General features: G+C 31.6%; 1 protein-coding gene and 1 long non-coding RNA gene across 2 annotated transcripts in view; both read right to left on the bottom strand.

The window, feature by feature from the left end:
- Positions 1–17,561, bottom strand: part of LOC143080517 (bactericidal permeability-increasing protein-like) — a 35,708-nt gene extending 18,147 nt beyond the window's left edge. Inside the window, exons 1-2 of the mRNA XM_076256390.1 lie at positions 17,373–17,561; positions 2,797–2,896 (exon numbers count right to left, since the gene is read on the bottom strand). Coding sequence (XP_076112505.1) covers positions 2,797–2,896; positions 17,373–17,481 — 209 coding nt within the window. The 5' untranslated portion in view covers positions 17,482–17,561. The remainder of the gene's footprint in view (positions 1–2,796; positions 2,897–17,372) is intronic.
- On the bottom strand, positions 11,501–13,408 carry LOC143080523 (uncharacterized). Its single transcript, XR_012979733.1, has 2 exons — positions 12,551–13,408; positions 11,501–11,918 (listed from the first exon to the last, which is right to left on the bottom strand). It is a non-coding gene; the product is annotated as an uncharacterized LOC143080523 (long non-coding RNA).
- Positions 17,562–20,547: the final 2,986 nt, after the last annotated feature.

The following is a 20,547-nucleotide window of genomic DNA, read 5'->3' as shown; positions in this document are numbered from 1 at the left end:
TCAAGGTCAGATGACACCTGCCGGTTGGACATGTACACCTTACAGTCCTTCCATACACCGAATATACAAGACCTATAGCTTATAGTATCTGAGATATGGACTTGACCACCAAAACTTAACCTTGTTCACTGATCCATGAAATGAGGTCGAGGTCAAGTGAAAACTGTCTGACGGGCATGAGGACCTTGCAACGTACACACATACCAAATATAGTTATCCTATTGCTTATAATAAGAGAGAATTTAACATTACAAAAAATTTGAACTTTTTTTTCAAGTAGTCACTGAACCATGAAAATGAGGTCAAGGACATTGGACATGTGACTGAGAGAAACTTCGTAACATGACGCATCTATATACAAAGTATGAAGCATCCAGGACTTCCACCTTCTAAAATATTAAGTTTTTAAGAAGTTAGCTAACACCGCCGCCGCCGGATCACTATCCCTATGTCGAGCTTTCTGCAACAAAAGTTGCAGGCTTGACAAAAATTACAATATACAGTCAATTACAAATAGAAAAAAATACAATATAAGCATATATAATTGCAAATCATTCACATTTATAATTACGTAATTTTGTTCCGTATTTGACCTTTACTTTTACATTCTCATTATTGGATACAGTCTACCCGACACATATTGCTCGTTTAGAAAAATCGTGCAAGGTCTTAGTGTGATCAAATAATCGTAACCTGACATGATTGAAGGATAATATAGTTCATGTGTTAATCTTTTCGCTTTTGGATTATTATCAAAAGGTAAGATATTATATGTTTATTATTATCGAAATATGAATTTATTGTCTTTCCCCATAATATGTACCTTATTGTGTTTTGATTTAAAGTTTTAGAATGGGTGTAATTTATGGGTTTTTCTTTACGGCAGCTGAGGTGTCAAATTTATTTTTGCATTTATAGTATTTCGTTTTAAAGATACTTGAGTAAATATTTTGTGCGTTATGTTTCGAAACTATATATGAATATTATGTTTACGTATTTTATAATCTAACAGTTTAAAGAAATTTTTGAAATTTGCGAATTAGATTACTTTTACGTTTTTTTACACATCTGTTAACTTCAAAATATAATTCAAATTCTTTTTGAAGATGTTGTATATGTCGGCAGATTTTGTTCTTTGTTCTGACGTGTAAAATGATTTGTAAATTGAGAAACCTATCAACGTTATAATAAGATTTATGTCATTATAATGTCGGTCTCCTATTTTATATCCAAAGACTATATCTATTAAGTTTATTTTCTTACAAAAGTTTATAATATTCATTTTTTCTGTTATTTTATTCCACAAGTCTTTTAAAAATTCACAATCGATAAAAAAATGTTGATAATTGTCTGTGCATTTGCATAAAGCACACTCTGACGTATTAGATATTTTCCATTTGAAAAGATTTTCTGTGTTCGGCAATATATAGCTAAATAATTTCCATTTATAAACTTTAAGTTTGTTTGTGTATATTTCTTTGTTTGTAAATGATAAGGAGTGTCTAATTTGTAATGGTTTTACGCCTAATATTCTTTGCCATTTTATTATTCCAATGTTTGGAGTTATTTTGTTTTTTATAAAATGTTGATATACGGTTTTGTTATCAAGATCTGCTAAATTTATTTCTGTTTCATTCATTCTAATTATTTTTTCGTTAATACTAACTTGGGTTTTAACAGATTTATTTGTTTTCAGGATATCTATCCAACATTTTGGAATAGCTTTTTTTAGTATTGATAGTTCGGCTATCCAGTTGTGTTTTATTTCTAACTTACGCAGTATTGTCTTTTCGTTGATTTGACCGTTTTCGTCAATAATTTCATTAATATAGATTATATTGCTTTTGATCCAATTGAGCATCAATAATGGTTTATTTTTTATTTTTATGTTTTTATTACCCCATATAATTTCTTTGCGTATTTCTCTAAAGTTAGTGGGTGATTTAGTTTGACCTCCACCTTTCCGTATCCAGCATTTTACAATATCCAGATAAAATTCTGGTAATTCAGTTGTAATTTTAAGTAGTTTTAAATTTTTAAGTTCTAAATTCATTTTGAAGATAAGGAAGTTTTTTCCGTATTTATCAAAAAAGAATCTCGGAATAATTGACCAATTTTTATGTTTTGACTCCATTAATCTTGATACCCATTTAATTTTAAGTGTATTAAAGTAGCTGTCCATATCTATCATATTGAGTCCTCCTGTACTGTAATCTGCTATGAGAGTTGACCTTTTTAATTTGTCTTGTTTACCGTTCCAAATAAAATAAAAAATTTCTCTTTCTAGATTGTCGCTGTACGTTTTATTTATGACTGTCATACTTGCTAAGTATGTGAATTGTGGAATGATAAGTGATTTGATTATAAGAATTTTACCGATGATAGCAAGATGTCTTTTTTCCCAAGATTTCATGAGTTTTTTTGCTTTTCAAATTTGTTTTCCCAATTTAGTTTTGCGAATTCTGCTTTATTTGTGCCGAAATATAATCCTAACACTTTAACGGGTTTATCTGTGAATTTTATATTATCTACTTTATCTTTACAATTTTTCAGTTTTCCTATCCAAATGCCTTCCGTTTTGTTTTTATTTAATTTAAGACCAGAAAATGTGCCAAATATTTCAATAACGTTTAATGCTGCTATAATTTCATTTTTTGATTTGCCTTCTTCTTTCTTGTTTTTTTTTTAAGTGATGTTCAACATTCATCTCTTTCCGGAGTGTTAAAGTCATTACTATTACATTCAACCGCTGTTACAAACTAAAAATCATCTAATACATTATACAAATGTACTTACTTTGATAATTCATAACTAACATCACCAGAACGGCCACTCTGGTCGGGAATTTTCTGACCTTTAGCAGATTTTGATAGCTGTTCAATGGCTACTTGGCTAGCTAAAACAAAAGAGGAACAGGAATGATAAATAAACAAGAATGTGTCCATAGTACACGGATGCCCCACTCCCACTATCATTTTCTATGTTCAGTGGACCGTGAAATTGGGGTCAAAACTTTAATTTGGAATTAAAATTAGAAAGATCATATCATAGGGAACATGTGTACTAGGTTTCAAGTTGATGTAACTTTAACTTCATCAAAAACTACCTTGACCAAAAACTTTAACCTGAACTTTGCACTATCATTTTCTATGTTCAGTGGACCATGAAATTGGGGTCAAAACTATAATTTGGCATTAAAATTAGAAAGATCATATCATGGGGAACATGTGTATTAAGTTTCAAGTTGATTGGACTTCAGCTTCATCAAAAACTACCTCGACCAAAAACTTTAACCGGACGGACGAACGGAGGCACAGACGGACGGACGGATGAAAGGAGGCACAGACCTGAAAACATAATGCCCCTCTACTATCGTAGGTGGGGCATAAAAAAAGTCAAAGATTGTAAAAACAGCTTACCGTAATGGATGATGTTCAATATGTTTTGATATAAGTTGGAATACTATGTAGACCTGTCCATTACAATATTTTAAGTAAGTGACTCAATGTCTTAATTTTAACTCTTGTCTGTGAGTTTAGTTCTTAACTCTTAGCATTGTGTATAAGTTTCATAAAATTTGGATGACTGAGAAAACTGAGGTAGCATTAAAATGGAAATTTGATGTGCATTGATATAGTGCCCCAATCCTTAAAAGAGGGGCGAAAGATACCAGAGGGACAGTCAAATTATAAATCGAAAAATAAACTGACAACGACATGGCTAAAAATGAAAAAGACAAACAGACAAACAATAGTACACATGACACAACATAGAAAACTAAAAAATAAGCAACACAAACCCCACCAAATACTGGGGGTGATCTCAGGTGCTCTGGAAGGTTAAGCAGATCCTGCTCCACATGCGGCACCCGTCGTGTTGCTCATGTTATAACCAATCCGGTAAATAGTCCAATTCGGTAGGTCACATTCATGAAAGGGAAGGGGATTGTAGTTACCACGTAAGGAACATATCCAATATCATCTGTGAAATGGTTATTCCATAAGGGTCAACCAACTCGTGATGGCGTCCGTAAATTTACAAAGGAATGATTTCAACCTCACCATTTGGAACTCTTGGTTTAATATCTTCCTTGTGAGCAGCAAGCATCTATCAAGAAAATCAGGAAATGGAAAGTTCACAATTGGAAAGCTGAAATCATCTCTTTTGTCGTTAAGTTTTGTCTTCAACCGGCCCTCATTGTCAATTTCTAGATGTAAATCAAGATATGAGACCAACTTTACTGTATCTGTTGTATCCTTTATCCACATTTTCTACATTAGAAAATGCCTGTACCAAGTCAGGAATATGACAGTTGTTGTCCATTCGATGTGTTTTGTCATTTGATTTTGCAATATGTGATTAGGAACTTTCTGATTGAGTTTTCCTCTGAGTGCAGTATTTTTGTGATTTTACCTCTTGTATCTAGTTCGATTGGATAGATGTGTTCAACATTATAAGTCACCAAATTTTGAATTATTTGGTGAGAGAACATCATCTATATAGAGGAAAGTAAAGTTAAAGAATATTGCTAACTTCTTATCTTTCTTCCTAAGAAGCTTAAGCTGTAAATAGGCATGATAAATCACTGAGGTGACTTAATGCAATGAGGATTGGTACCTACATAAACTACACTTTTCTCCACTATGATCTTGACCTGACTAATTAAGAGGGGCGTAAAGGGGGGTATCTACATGGAAGAAATAAAATTGCCATTTGGGCAAAGTCAAAAAAAAATGGTCCAAATTTATTTTCTTTGGTCAAATTTCAAGATTGTTTGAGTCCATTACTTTTATAGTATCTTGATACATATACATTTAAGTTTATGAATCCAAAAGGATATAAAAAAGTATAAAGAAACAAAAAAGTTCTGAAACTTTATTGACATAAACTAAATGAAAAAAAATAAATCAAGTATACCTTTTGGGAATATGATTTCAAACAAATGCTATCAAATATTAATATTTTTTTCACCCCATTTGATTGCAGAAATCCAAACATTACTTTTAATGCAAAAATTAATAATCTCATCTTTGATTATAATTTTTTTTAATGTTTTTGGCTATTTTTTGTATCAATTAATTTAAAGTTGATTGAAAAAGTTCTAATTAAAAAATAATTCATCAATAAGTTGATAAAAAAACCTTCTCCTTATCAAAATTAACCCTTTTTTAAATACACTGATGAAAAAAAAATGATAAATAAATCTTTTAATAAAAAAGATGTATCAAACAGAAAATACATCCAATTTCCCCTGTTTTTGTTGCACTCCTGACATATTATACACCAAACTAAAATACAGAAACTAGAACAAAATGCTCATGATTTTTTAAATTTTTTCATCATTGCTGGTTTATAAAGACCTAAATCTGTCATTTGAATGTAATTTCTGTTTTACCTTATGCATCTTATGCACTTTAGACCATATTTAAATTGATTTTTCTGACACATTCTTATACAATTGAGGGTAAGTTACCAAACTATGAACTAAATTCCATTAAGTATCCATCAGAATTGTTGTTTAAGGAGGCTCGAGGGTATAAAAAATTCAGAAAAAAATCAAACATTTGTTTTTCATTACAAATTTTATTTATTTCCTTTTGTAGTTGTTACTTTATCATATGGTACAAAAATCATTCAAAACAATCAATTCGTGTTGGCCCCAGATCATCATACTTTCAAAATGTATACATCTTTGAAAAAGTTCCAAATTACCTCCCTTTGGTGGAAAAATGCCATTTTTTGGTTCTAAAATTGAAATATCTTTTTCAACTCATCGGTGACCTATCTTTTTTAATATAATTTCCATATAAGCTGTACTTAAACTAAATTATTGTAAAATTTTAGCGATTTCTGTAATAAATTTCTTTTTTTATTTCGATATTACCTTTATTTCTCCTATTACTTCAACAGAAAAAAACCACCTTTACAAAAATGTATGCTTCTTTCGAAGGCGGATTGTGAGCGCAAATGAACGGTGACCCCACTTTTTTATTTTATTTTTCTATTAACTATAAGATAAAGTTCATTTATAGAAAAACATAGAGAAATCCTATATAAATGATTTAGACCCGCGAACCCCCTTAACAGCTTAAAAAGAGATCTGCTATCTTCAAAATTTTTCTGAACTCTTTATTTTTTTAAAAATTATTACCTATATAAGGTACTTTATTTCCCCTATCTTGTTGCACTCCTGACATTCAATATATATCATAACAAAATAGTTTATACATCATCAAAACATACCATGATTTCTAGATTAAGTGTTTATATACATTTATGCCTTTCAGATTTGACATTTTATTTTCATTTAAACAATATTTTTTTGAGCTATATCATACATATCACTTTTTGTATACATAAATTCACATTTCATCACATTTCGCTACTATTTTTTTAAATGGCAGTGATTGCAATGTTAAAATGGGCTGAATGTTGTGGCTTAATGTGTAGAATAATCCTGCTAAATATCTTTGGAAAATTTCAAGCATTTGAAAAATTACATTAAAAAAGATGCCAAAATTGTCAGGAGTGCAACACTTTTTCTTGACATTTTGAAAAAAAAAGTTTTATTTGAAAGACACAGCAACTTGTAATATGATGACATGTGCCATAGATTCTTATGTATATTACAACTAGTATGTCTTAGGGATGATTTCAGCTCAGAATGAAGCTTATCCATTGAACCGTTTTGATACAGATGTGTTTGGAAAAAAAGTTGTGCCATGTCAGGAGTGCAACACAAAAAATAATATTACGGAGGAATAGAATGATTTTTGCTTAAATGGCTCACACCTAAATATAAACAAAAGTCAATCCTGTATAACAAACATATTCTTTTAGAATTTCAAAGCAGGACCTATAAATTTATTTATTTAAATATATTTGTCCCAGTCAAAAATTCTGGTATGACTAATTTTTATATAATTTGAGAATTTGAGAAGCTGATTCTCATAAACTGTGCATTTTTATGAGAAATAACTATATTTCAGTTTCAAAAGTTTTATAATGGTTCATGAAATACTAATTAAATTATTATAACTGTAATAAAAAACAGTTAATTTTGTTGAGCTCCTGACATGAATTTACCACAACAAAAAGTTTTGCACATATTCAATATTTTTATCTTAGAAAGTTTCGTAAATTTTGAGTTCATCTTGCTTATCCAACCTTAAAATAAATAAAAGATGGGAAAGATATTTGATGAAACTAAACTTACTAAACTTACTTGAGAATAAAATCAGACAGACTAATAAGGACCCAAAACACACCATCAAAGTCAACATCGACTATAACTTTGATGAGCAGAAAATTGAGAAAAAATCTGAAAGAAGATCCACCTAAAGGACACACTAGACATTATATAACCAAAGAAAGAACAAGAAATGTAAAACTTAATTACAAAGACTTACACATGAAAACAAAAACATAGATATAAAAAAATGGAAAAAAAACCCAGAGAGATTGGCAACAGAAGAGAAAAATAAATTTACACAAGCCGAAAAAAAAAAATCCAAACCCACAGATGAATATCCAGTCGATAAGTAAAAATACAGGTACAGATACACCATATAGAGTAATCATAAAGAGAAGACTAATTCGTCCTGACAAACCCAAATATTACCCTAAAACAATTGAATACATCATATCCACAGATAAACCAAGGTAGTTGTAAGAATTAATCAGTACTGGTGGAAGTCAGGGTTGGCAAAGTATTACCCACCCGGGAATTCCTGGGCGGGAAAACCCGGGTTTTCCCTTGCTGGGCAATACTCCCAGAAATGGGGAATAGTGGGCATTACTGGGCAATATGATTTTTTTAAGCTTATTTTAACACAAAATAGTAAAGACTTGTTATAGTTTCATAGTATAACAGCTAAATATATACTTTTTATACAGATAACCATTGACAGTCATTTCTAGAAAATTCAATTTCATTCTCTTCTCTATTAATTTTATATGTAGGCAGAATAGTGCACATTTAAAGATACCTTTTAATTACCAAGTATTGTTTCAATAATCCAAACTTTGAAAAATTTTATTGCAGTGTTTAAGTGAATTGTTAATTTTAATTGTTATACATTCATATTGCTAAATAAACACCCTACAGGGTCATGCCATTAACACTTGTAAAATTGAAAGGACTGATTATTGTTACATAAACAAATCTGTGTTCTAATCTGAATAATTACTTCTTAATTAGTGACAGTACATATATAAATACGGTGTCTTCCTCCTATTCCCACTTTTTAAAAATACTATTCCTTCTATTCCCACTTGCAAATAACAATGGATGTTTTGATAAATAATTTGTTTTTATAACAATCAAGGTTAATTAGAATTTCACCTAAGATTTGCATGTATTTTTTTTAAAGCATAACATATTTGGTACACTGTTTATGTATAACACCTTGTTTATTTGTAAAAAAAAAATCATCAAAGAAATACTTAAAATTAAAAAAAAATATATGATAAATAGATTGGGGTTAGATTTATTTTTAATTTTTGAATTTGTAACCTAAAAATAAAGAAAAAATATGATAAGTAGATTGGGTTACTAGATTTATTTTTAATTTTTTGAATTTGTACTTAAAAATAAAGAAAAAATATGATAAATAGATTGGGGTTAGATTTATTTTTAATTTTTTGAATTTGTAACCTAAAATGTCTGCTGTACTAATAAATCATAATATAAATAATATTATAACCAAGTATAATCTTAAGATATGGAATAAAAGTATACTCTAAAAATATAAATACTTGGAGCAATAATCAAAGATTTAAAATAATGGCATGGGTGAAAACTGTAAACTTTTCTTCAAAGCATGAGCAATCAGGAAGAACTAGATAAACTCAGAACCGACGACTGGAACGACAATACACAAGAACTTGTAAAGAACATTCCAACTTTTCCATCTTTCAAGAACACAATGTACAGACTATGTAACAACATACTTGGTTGAACAGAACAGTCACCGTTTGAACCACTACTTAACACAAGGAGCAAGGACAATAAATCATCTAGAGGGATGACACAGCAACCTGAAGAAGCATGTCATGCATCCACATCTGAACATCTTTCAACTAATTAAACTTCTGAAACACCCTGACCATGATCCAGTATACAGCCAGTGGGAAGATAGTGGCCCCCAAAAAGAAGTATGTAGAAATCAACAACAGATTAGACGAACTTAAGGTTAGACACCGCAACCAGGAAGTCACAACAGTAGAGTTTGGTGATGCAGCCTTCCACCTTCTTTAAGTGGAATAGATTGATTAACTTTAATAAATTTGTATACAGTGATTGTCTTATGCTTCTGCTACAATGTGTGATTTGATTTAGTGCTGTTGTTTAATTTGTTTTATATTATGCTTGCTTGAATCTGCAGTTGAATTTGTGTTATAAAAGTAATAAAATAATTTACTTATATTTGTTAAATTAATTTCTTTCATATTTATTTTGTTTAAAAAAAAACCGAATTCATACAGATGCAAAAATAACTTATTACCTGTTCTCATCATAATAATCAAAGCGCGAAAGCGCTGTAAAGGCAGTTAATTACAGGTTGTGTGTATTTCTAGTCCAGTTATATCATTATCTTCCATAGAACAGAGGTGGTTTGTAGAATTTAAGATTTAGAGTTCTTTTGTACCTAGTTCACCTATATCTATAGTCTACTGTTTACAGTATATTTTCTGTGCCTCGCCATGAAATGCATTTTTAGCCATGGCCTTGTCAGTTTGCTTTAAATTTATGAGTTTGACTGTCCCTTTGGTGTCTTTCGTCCCTCTTCTTTAGACATATAAGAACTTTTCCTTTTCAATATAAATAGACTATTTTTAATTATTGATTGTATATGCATATTCTATGACTCCCATAAAAAATAGTTCACAAAGATTGACTAGTCTCTGTACTGTGTGTATAGCAAGAACATCAAGTAACATAATGGTAAATGTACGTAGTAACACATCAACTTTTTTGATGACCATACCTGCCAACTGTCAGTATTTGCAGAGTATTTCCCCCATCGAGCTCGAGGCTCCCAAATGGAAATTTTGTAAGAGCAATTTTGTCGACTATTTTAAAGAAAACAATTAATTCAACAATGGCAATGAGCTTGTTTATGCACGAAGAAGCCAAAAACCACATTAGAATATATTTGAAGGGAATCCATGACAAATCGCCCCATTAGCAAATAGCCCCACTTTTTCACTAACTCGCCCCACTTTAAAAAAAAAACTGCCCCAACCTGGATAACCAAATCGCCCCACTTGTGAAATGTGTTATATCCCTTAATATTACTCCTGCCAACTTGCCCCACCTAATAGAAAACGATAATATCTAGATAAATATATTATTAACCAGGAAGAATTTACTAATGCCAACTCGCCCCACTCATGTAAAAAGATGTTATCCCGTTGTATATAAGTTAAATTCCATTAATATTACTCCTGCTAACTGGTCCCACCTAATGGAAATCGGTGAAATCTAGATAAATATATTATTAACCAGGATGAATTTAGTAATGCCAACTCTCCCCACTTATGGAAAAAGATGTTATCCCGTTGAATATAAGTTAAATTCCTTATATTGCATTATGATACAATTAACAGGTTTCTTTTCAATTGTTATGCAAATAACTAAGCTTCAAAACTTAGTTATTCTTCAACAATACATTTTTTTTTTTAGAATTATAATTTCAGTATATCAATAATAGTAATTAAATAAATTTTCGGTTTGTTTGTTTTCTGTGTAGATTAGTTTTCATTAAAGTGGTGCGAGTTTTTATTTTTAATTATATATATATATATATTAATCTAAATATTACCGTTTTTTTATTTTTTATAAGTAGGGCGGGTTGGCAGGAGTAATATTTAACATGATTTAACCAATTTCACATGTGGGGCGATTTGATAAATCAGTTTGTGGCGTTTTTTTTAAAAGTGGGCGATTAGCCAGTGGGGCGACTTGTCCTGCTTCCATTTGAAGGTCCCCTTGAAGGTTTTGTATGACTATATGAACCATCTTTCACGTAAAACCCCCATGTGCATTTTGAAAAGTTGGCAGATATGTTTCTGACTCCAGGCAAAATCTACCGTTATGAATGAAAAAGAAGTTTTCAATTAAGGCTCTGTGGCCATAACAGCTGTCTCGTCAGCATTTTAACCACTTCCCATATTTGCAATTAAAACAATAGAAGAAAATTATTCAACGCAAAAACAAAACTTACTTGTAAATATGAAATTCTCTTTACGGTATGAGTTTTTCTCATTGTTTGAGATTGTACAGTAGTACCTGTAACTGCTTATACCTATTTCTTATTCACTTTTGCTTAATAAACTCACTAAATATCATGTATATACATTGTACCACATCTCCTTATTTTTATATGCATTCCAATAACATGAACAATTGTAATTCAATTCTATATACCAAAGCAAAATGAACTGCACCACTTTCATTCACTAGTATGCATCTTTTGGCAAAATACAAGTTCTTAAATGACACAAGATATATTTATTGATAAAAAAATAAAATTTAGTATACAACTCTTTAACAGGTATAAAAAAAAAGCACAGCTGTGTCATAACTTGTGAAATCTGTGCTGAAAACATAGACATTGATGGTATTTGAGTAATTCCATATGTGAAGCTCAACATTAGCTCGTCAGTTGGTGGTGGACAGTTATAGTTCCTTTCTGCAGGCTAGGATGAATGACTTTTCAGGAAAACCAATTTCACAAATCAAAACTTTCCTCTAGATTTCTCCTACAATATTCATCCAGTTTAGTTCTTTTGGTTTAATTGGACACCGTCCTGATTTTTAATTTTGCAAACCATTCAGTCTCTTGCTTGCAAATGGTGCATGAAAATAGGATGGGTATGGCAGTAGACAAGTCTCTTTAAAGTGGGTTTGTGCCCTGAAAAAAGTTTTACAACTTAAGTTTTTTTGAAACTTGTGCAACACACATACCTAAATAACTATAAAATAGAAGAGAGCATCATTCGTGTCAATGTTTTGTTCCTGTTTACATTGTCATTGATATTTTTTCAGAAAGCCTGAGGCATAGCTCATGAATTCCTGTCATTACATCCTAAATTAACATAATTACTGCTAGAATAATTATCAGTATGATATACGTACACTATCATTGTACAGCCCAAGTCTTCAGTATATATAATTGTTGCATTCATTCACTCCTGTGTTCAGTCGTTCAAAACATCAACAAATGAACTTTAATAAGGACAAGAAAACACTAGAAAAGATACGTACATACAACCCGTGTTTAAGTGTATTTGAAAGAGAAATATATCTGGTTAAACGATGTATAAAGGAGGAAAAAATTGTAGATATTGCATTACGATGCTTTCTACCTAATAGCACGTGGATATGTTTACATATTTAGACTTGACCCAGTATAACCCGTACCTTGTAGGTCACCGCCGTCGTTTAAACACTAGACTACAGTCGTGTATAAGACAATAAAATGCTTAAGCCTGTACTATTTGTGTGAAGTAAATGTGTTTTTTCTGTACATTTAAATTGTTTTACCTGATAGCAAGGACGTATATCTATCCGTTTCCTTCTCAATTCAATTTCTTCGACCTTCTTCAAAACATACGTATTACTGCGCCCGGAAGTGAAAAAAATATTAGAAATTCTCGTAAAATAATGCTATTTTCAATTTTGTGGAATCCATTTTGTTATATTTATTATACAAAGATAAAAAAAAGTTACGATTAATTATGAATTTGCATATCATTATACGGAACGTTTATGGACTATTTTTCCATAGCTGTAAGTCGGTCATTTTGGCGGGAAATCATGTACACATACACACGTAGATTGGCTGGTACCTGATCGTAATGTTACACATCAGATATATAAAATAGCTAATACCCGGAACGTAGTACCGGGAACCAGGATAATACGTAGACAACATACATAACTAATACCGAAATTGAAAACGCTTTACGGTTTCTCGTTTATAAACCGAATTCCGCTTTGAATTATAGAAGATGCAATATTAATCATGTTCAGTCGACTTTTCATTGTTATATCAACGTCTGAACTAATTAAAAAATCTTTAGATGTCAGATAACACTCGAAATTGACCCGACCTCTTTCCACACGGAATACAAATAATGATAGTTTGTAGTCAGGTTGACTGCTTATAAAGCAAAATACACATTAATAACAAGTTCTATAAAACGAACAATACACACTGATCGTTTCTTTAGTTCCCAATATAAATGAAAGAAACAAAAACCATATCATACCATAAAAAGAAGAGGAGAAATTCGAACATTTCCGAATCTATTTCTGGCCAAAAGACCCCCTGCATAGATTGCGTATGAAAAGATTAACATCATGACTTGAAAGTCAGGCCTTAAAGCACTGCCTTTAAAAAACACTGGTCAATTAACAGTTGATTAAAAAAATGTTTGTACAGTATAATCCTTTGTTTGCACAAGTTTTCCTCCTACTCCCACATGAAATTTTACCTTTTCTTACCAGATTTATAAAAAGTGGGAATAGAGGGAATGAACCATATATACATTATTTAAATGTGATGTTTCTTTAATACATGTAATTGTTAATTCTTAATAGGAGCTATATTAATTTGAAAAAAAAATATTTATTTGCTTTCTATTTGCAGTGTGCCAATCTAGACAAATGCTAAACAATCAAAATAGGGTATAAATATCTTATTAAATGTATTTCATTTGTGTTTATCACTGAATCCTCTTTAAAATTCAGACAAATATTTTATATTACCCAGTATTGCCCAGTATTACCCACTAAAACCCAGTAAAACCCGGGTTTTCCCAGTATTTCCCACTGGGCTGGGCAATACTCTTAAAACCCGGGTTTTTGCCAACCCTGGTGGAAGTGTGCTAGAAATTGATGGGTGCTGAAGTGGAAACAAAGTTGAGAGACCCTTAATAGATCTGGAAACTTAAAAAGAAACTGGCATATTCAAAAAGAATAGAGGCTACCTAAAAAACTTAGACTTAGAACTAAGGAACTCTTGGAAAACGTCATTTTCTTTTCAACAGTTTTTAGATCTTTATGGGGTTCCTCATCTTTGTTTATACTTCAACATATTAAAGACTCATCAATTTCTGGTACACATACAGCTGCCATCAGACTCAGTTCTCATTAACTCTGACAACCACTTTGGTGTAGCTGTGGATATGATGTGCTCAATTGTTTTACCACAAGATTTGGAATGGTCAGGCAGATAATGTCTTTTTCTTTGACTTCTCTTTCTGATTTCTCTAGGTATTGTTAGTGCATCTGTACTTTTACTACATGACTGGACAATTTTCTGCTGGTTTGCAACTTTTTCAGCTTGTGTCAATTTTCTTCTTCTCTTTTGTTGCCACTTTCTCTGTTTTGTTTTCCTTTTCTCATATAAGTTTTAATTCTGGTCAAAGTCTTTTGAATTAAGTGTTAAATTGTTTTGTTTTCTTTATTCTTTCTTTGTTTATATTTGTCTAGATTGTCCTTCAGATTAGGATCATATTTCATTGTTTTTCTCAACTTTCTACTCCTCAAAGTTGAAGTTATTGTTAACTTTGTATGCACTTAGCCTGTCTGATTTTACTCTAAAGCTTAGTTTCTCAACCATCATTCCAATCTTTCATTCATTGAAAGTTTGGGTCTTAAAATTGAACTCAAAATGTGATAAATGGTTTGTTATGGTAAATCTATGTCAGGAGTGCAACACAATTAATAGTTTGTTATAACAATTATAATAATTTAATAAGTGTTACATGAAACCATTCTAAAACTTGTAAAATGAAATATGGTTATTTCCTAATCAAATGACAAAGTTTAAGACAATTACCTTCCATAATTTGAAAATTATATGAATATTTAGCTTAAAAATATGTTTGCCTGTGACAAAAAACAATTCTTGGATCTTAGTCCTGCTTTGAAACCTACCTTTAAGAATTTATTATACCTCATACATGTAACCTAAGTAGTCAGAAAACATGTTTGGATGCAAATAAGTCACTAGGAGGTGAGATTATCTTAAAATGTAAGTCCAAGAAAATGTCATTTTAAAAGTGTTGCACTCCTGACATCAAAGAAATGGTTCTAAAAGAAAAGTTCTTTGTCTATCAGACTACTCTTTGGGTGCAATCTTGTATCTAGTATAGTATCTTTTGAAAAATAAAACAGAACCATATATTTGCTTTTGTATTTTTTAAGTGTGAGTCTTTAAACTTCAAAGTTGCACTCCTGACACTCACAGGGAGGCCTTATTTACTGGACTCTCACACATTATTTATATCAATAATCAGGTGAATAAACTATTTATTCTAGAAAGGATATATTTGTTTAACAGTATTGACTTTTGTTTATGTTTAGGCAGGAGTCATTTGAGCAAAATTCATTCTATTCCTCAGTAATACTAATTTTTGTGTTGCACTCCTGACATGGCACAACTTTTTTTCAAAACACATCTGTATCAAAACGGTTCAAAGGAAAAGCTTGATTTTGAGCTAAAATCATTACTAAGATATAACAGTTTTCAAAGAAATAGGAATTTATGGCATATCACTCCATAAAACAATTTGCTGTGTCTTGAAAAAAAAGTATTTTCATACATGTGAACCTCCCCACGGGAGTACAAAAATCCCGTTTTCAGGGGTCTCCTCCCGTCCTCCCGTTTAGGGGGAAAATCTCCCGTGTATGAATTATTTCATGAATGAAAATTTTCAGACGCCATATTTGATCATTTCTTACTAGATCTTACTACTGTACGGGTGTAATTGACACCTGTGTTAAATTTTACCTGTACATCAAAGAAGATGTATAATTATATGGCTTCACTTGACAGCTTGGGTGTCAAACATACTGGTAATCAACGATGTTTACCTCTGGCTAACTGCCGTTGTGTTATAAAAACGATGTGTATTGGGAATATTGAAATACATTTTTGTTACTTCCCTTTGTTTTATCCTGTTTTCAGTTATTTTGCTTTTAAAAATGTAAATTGTAAAAAGCCTATAAATGATTAATATTTTAATCAAATAATCATAAAAGGATGGTAATTAAATGAATTTAAATGTTTTGGGACAAATAAAAAAATATAAATTTATAAATTATTTTAGCAATCTAGACCTCCTTTCAAGGATTAAATTGAAGTTTATAAAGGAAATCTGTTTATCCAAATGGACTGGAAGATACAATATGTACATATACTAATAAAAGTTGTAGTAAGTCTAATTGCTAATAAAACCTTGGGATTGAGAATCGTAGATGTTAATTAATAGTATATAAGATTTCATTGTGTAAGCTAGAAATAGCAAAACATTTTACACTGTTTAAGTCTTTTTAAGTTTTTCTACAATATGACTTTCATAATGCTTAAAAGCCATGCAGTACTACTGTTAGTGTTTGTTATTTTTTTAATTAATTTATGATGTTGCAAATATACATACATGTAGAGCTTATTTCTTTCTTATTTGTCTATACATTTACCAATGATAAGCAGATGGAGACATGAATAAAAATCTATACAGATAAGATAAATAAATATAATGATTTATTTGCAAGCAGTGAACAATCATTTATCAAAAACAAAACAAAACAAGAAACAGATTCTGCTTAATATTTTATTTTATTCAAATAGAAAGGCAATAAGGGTACTATAAACATATTACAATTTGATGGAAATTTGAAGAAAAAACACAATTTCTACATCATATGGTTACATTTACGACAAAATTTATGTCGATAAAAAACCTCCTGATCTGAGTCCTAATCTCCTGATCTGAGTTTCACAGTCCATCACATGTATGTATTTTTTCAAAATGTCACAAAAAAGTGTTGCACTCCTGACAATTTTGGCATCTTTTTTTAACATAATTTTTTTAATACTTGAGATTTTCCAAAGAAATTTTGCAGGAATATTCTACACACCAAGCCACATAATTTGAAATCAAATAATCCTATCAAAGTATCAGCAATGTTGATAAATATTGATATATATGCAAGGAACCATTTATTTTGACTTTGCCCATTTCACAATGAACGAACAATTAAAAATCTCTTGCACGTTGATCTTTTTACCGATTTCACGAAACACAGTGAATAAAAAACCTTTTTCACGGCTGCACGTGAAATAAAAATGGCAAAACTGGAAGATAACCCTTTACCACCCTCAATCATGTCAATCAAGAATGTGATAAAGCAGACCAAAACTTTTATAATTAAATCACGTGGTCAGAAAGCTGACCATGGGATTTAGATCGTACCTATTCTTAGTGTAGCGATAAGTGAACACAACAAGGGTCCAGTTTACTCCCCTTTTTTAGGACGAACATTGATTTTTTAATATTTTGTAATTAGACTTTACCGTAAGTTAAACCAGCATCTGTAATTCTTGTTTTTAGACCTGGATTCTTTGCTTCTGTCAGAGAAACAATAAAGACAACACATATAACGTACAACTTCATCTTTTTCATAAGTTGTATAGTTAATAATTTGATTGGAACCTTATTATTGTTTTCCTTCTTCCTGAATTTCCACTCCTAATAAAAACACCAAAGATAACCCGAACGGGTTAAATTCCGAAAATAGAGGTATAGCCATTTACCGAGTAGACCTTAGATAATTTTCTGTGCAACGTCCTAAAAAAATTTAGTTTGTTTCCAGTTTTTGGAGAGAAAAAATAATTTGTTTTTGATTCTGAGAAAAAAAAAAGTTTGTTTCACCCTCAGCTGCCACTATATGTAATGCTAAAATTGAAAGAAAAAAATTGTTTTCAACTTGTCCAGGCGGGAAAAAAAATTTGTCTAGAAAAAAAAACCATAGCCCCCACAGAAAATCAAATGGTTGCTGCCTTAGCAGGTTGTAGGTATTCCCGGTATGGGTTACATTTGCATCCCTTTTAGTAGCAATCTAATTAAAAACCGATCTCTCATCGCTCCTGTTTCTGATATGTCGCGTGGGAGAATCAGATCTAACGTAACCCGCTTTGAGGTCACATGTGAGTGACCTCGTAGGTGTGTCTTTTTCGACCAATGTATGCACTGAGATTCCGCAAATTAAGACGCACCCCTTGATTGACTGCAAGGGTACACCGGATCCATGTACACTCCCTAAGGATTAATGGAGATGTGTCCTTTACAATATTGTCACCACCAGAACAATCCCCACCCAACACCGCCCAAGGGAGCGTGTAGGACACCGGGAAGTCTGTTATTATGGTGGAGGAAGCCGAAGTACTCGGAGAGAACCACCGGGCCACTCGGTGGAAACAGACAAACCAGAGAGATATCAGAAGATTGATCTCCAGGTCAAAGTAGGGGACAACTTTGACCAACCGAGGCCCCCAAAGTACCCATTCTAGTTTAAACTCCGGTCTGGGTACCAGAGATGTGTGAGAGGGTGAAAATTACCCTTCTGATGTACTGATATTTTTAGCACCCCGAGTGAGAATCGAACTCGGGACCTTCAGCACTGTAAATAGCCATCGGTCTTAACCACTAGACCACGAACTCACACAATGAAATTGAGTCTTCCACGATCTTGAAAGTTTAACGTAAGGTAAAGGGATGTAACTCATTTTATGTACGACGAAATCGTCAGTCAAAATAATTCATAAACTTTTTTGATTGGCTTATTAATAGGTCGTCAAGTCATTTGCATATCATTATAAATTCATAACTTTTAGTTCACTCACATGTGACCTCAAAGCCGGTTTCGTTAGATCTCCCACGCGACATATCAGAAAACGGGAGCGATGAGAGATCGGTTTTTAGCTCCCACGCGACATATCAGAAAACGGGAGCGATAAGAAATTGGTTTTTAGCTCCCACGCGACATATCAGATAACGAGAGCGATGAGATGATCTGTTTTTAATTAGATTGCTTTAGTAGTAGACTTGTTCCAGTGTTGTTATGAATCCCAATTAATGGCCAAACTCAATCAAGATCTGCCTAATTTACATCTATTGATAAAATTAAAAATACTTACCGTTACCTTGGTGATTTTTTTTTACTTAGAATAGGCAGAGACATATAATACAATTGTATCATGCGTCTCTGGAATAGGCAAGCATTTTCTTATTTATTTACTGCAAAAATTACCCAAAAGGAAATCATTTAAATAAACATATAACAGACACCAATAATTGTCCTTTCATCATCATTTGGTAAAATCAGCTCAGTGATAATGAACGCCATACTAATTTCCAATTATGTTTTGCACCCCCCCTGCACCCCCCCCCCCCCTTTGCCCTGGGTTAGCACCCCCCCTTTCGAAAATTCCTGCATCCGCCCCTGCTTCTGACCAAGTTTTGCAAAAATCCAGGATGGTTTATGAATCTTAATAATTTAATGTTTCAAAAACTAACTGCAGATCGTATTTAATGTTAACTGGAAGAAAAACTTCGTCCATTCATAAGTAATATATATAAACATGAAATAATTTCTTCTAAATATTAGCTTTTGATAATAAACAATCTTCTGTCTCAGTTTGGTACAAACCCAAGATAATTTAAGAAAGTTATTCACTTGTTTTTAATAAATTTAACCACAGAGTTATCTGGCAAAAAAAGTAAGTCCATTAATAAGTAAAATACGGATAAACAAGATTTTTTTTTAATTTCCTTCTGGATCATGACTATCTTTTGATTATAAACTAGCTTCTATCCAAGTTTGGTACAAAACCAGGATATTTTAAAAAAGTTATTTAAATCTTACTTTTTTTTACCACAGAGTGAATGTAAAGTTATCTGGCAGAAAACTAAGTCCATTTATAAGTAAAACATGGATAAACAGGATTTTTTTTTTAATTTACTTCTGGACTGGGACTATTATACTAATACAAGTATACCAGTATAATAGTCCCAGTTCTGGATCACGAGTATATTTTGATCATAAACAAGCTTCTGTCCAAGTTCGTTAGAAATCAAAGATAGTTTAAAAAAGTGATTTAATTTTCAAAATCTTTAACCAGACTGAATTTAAATTTTGTGGACGCCGCTGCCGAATACCACGGAATGTAGGCTTGACAAACATGAAAACCCCACCCACAAAAAATGCCAGGAAATCAAAATCTTAGATGTTACAAGTTTTTACGTGTCCTCCATTTATTTCCCAAGATTTTCTCTCTCACTCTCTAAAATATACCATTACTTTATCCAAAAATCTTTACATGACGAAGTGCATGCCTGTGCAAGAATGCATGTTGAATGTTTTTCTTTCCTTATTCTTCCATTTTGTGGTAATATCACAAGTTGTGTGCACATTGATAAATATCTATGATGATGGAGTTGCAGCAACAGTAACTGAAGAAAAACGATATCGTTTTGGTGAGCACTAGGTCAGTTCTGATGATTTGTGCATTCAACTATTTGTTAATACATGTATCAGTAATTCATTATACTAGTAACATTTTCTTCTCATTTTAATAATTTCTGCGTATAGTATTTGAACCCGAAGCATCAGTCCAGTCAGTGTCAACAGATAGATGACTAATGTCATCCTGTAGATTTGTAATGCATTTTGGCAATGAGACGAATCAT

Source organism: Mytilus galloprovincialis, chromosome 6, assembly GCF_965363235.1.
Source record: "Mytilus galloprovincialis chromosome 6, xbMytGall1.hap1.1, whole genome shotgun sequence".
NCBI classification, from domain to species: domain Eukaryota; kingdom Metazoa; phylum Mollusca; class Bivalvia; order Mytilida; family Mytilidae; genus Mytilus; species Mytilus galloprovincialis.
Note: the sequence above shows the minus strand (reverse complement) of the source record. Positions and strands in the feature narration are given on the sequence as shown.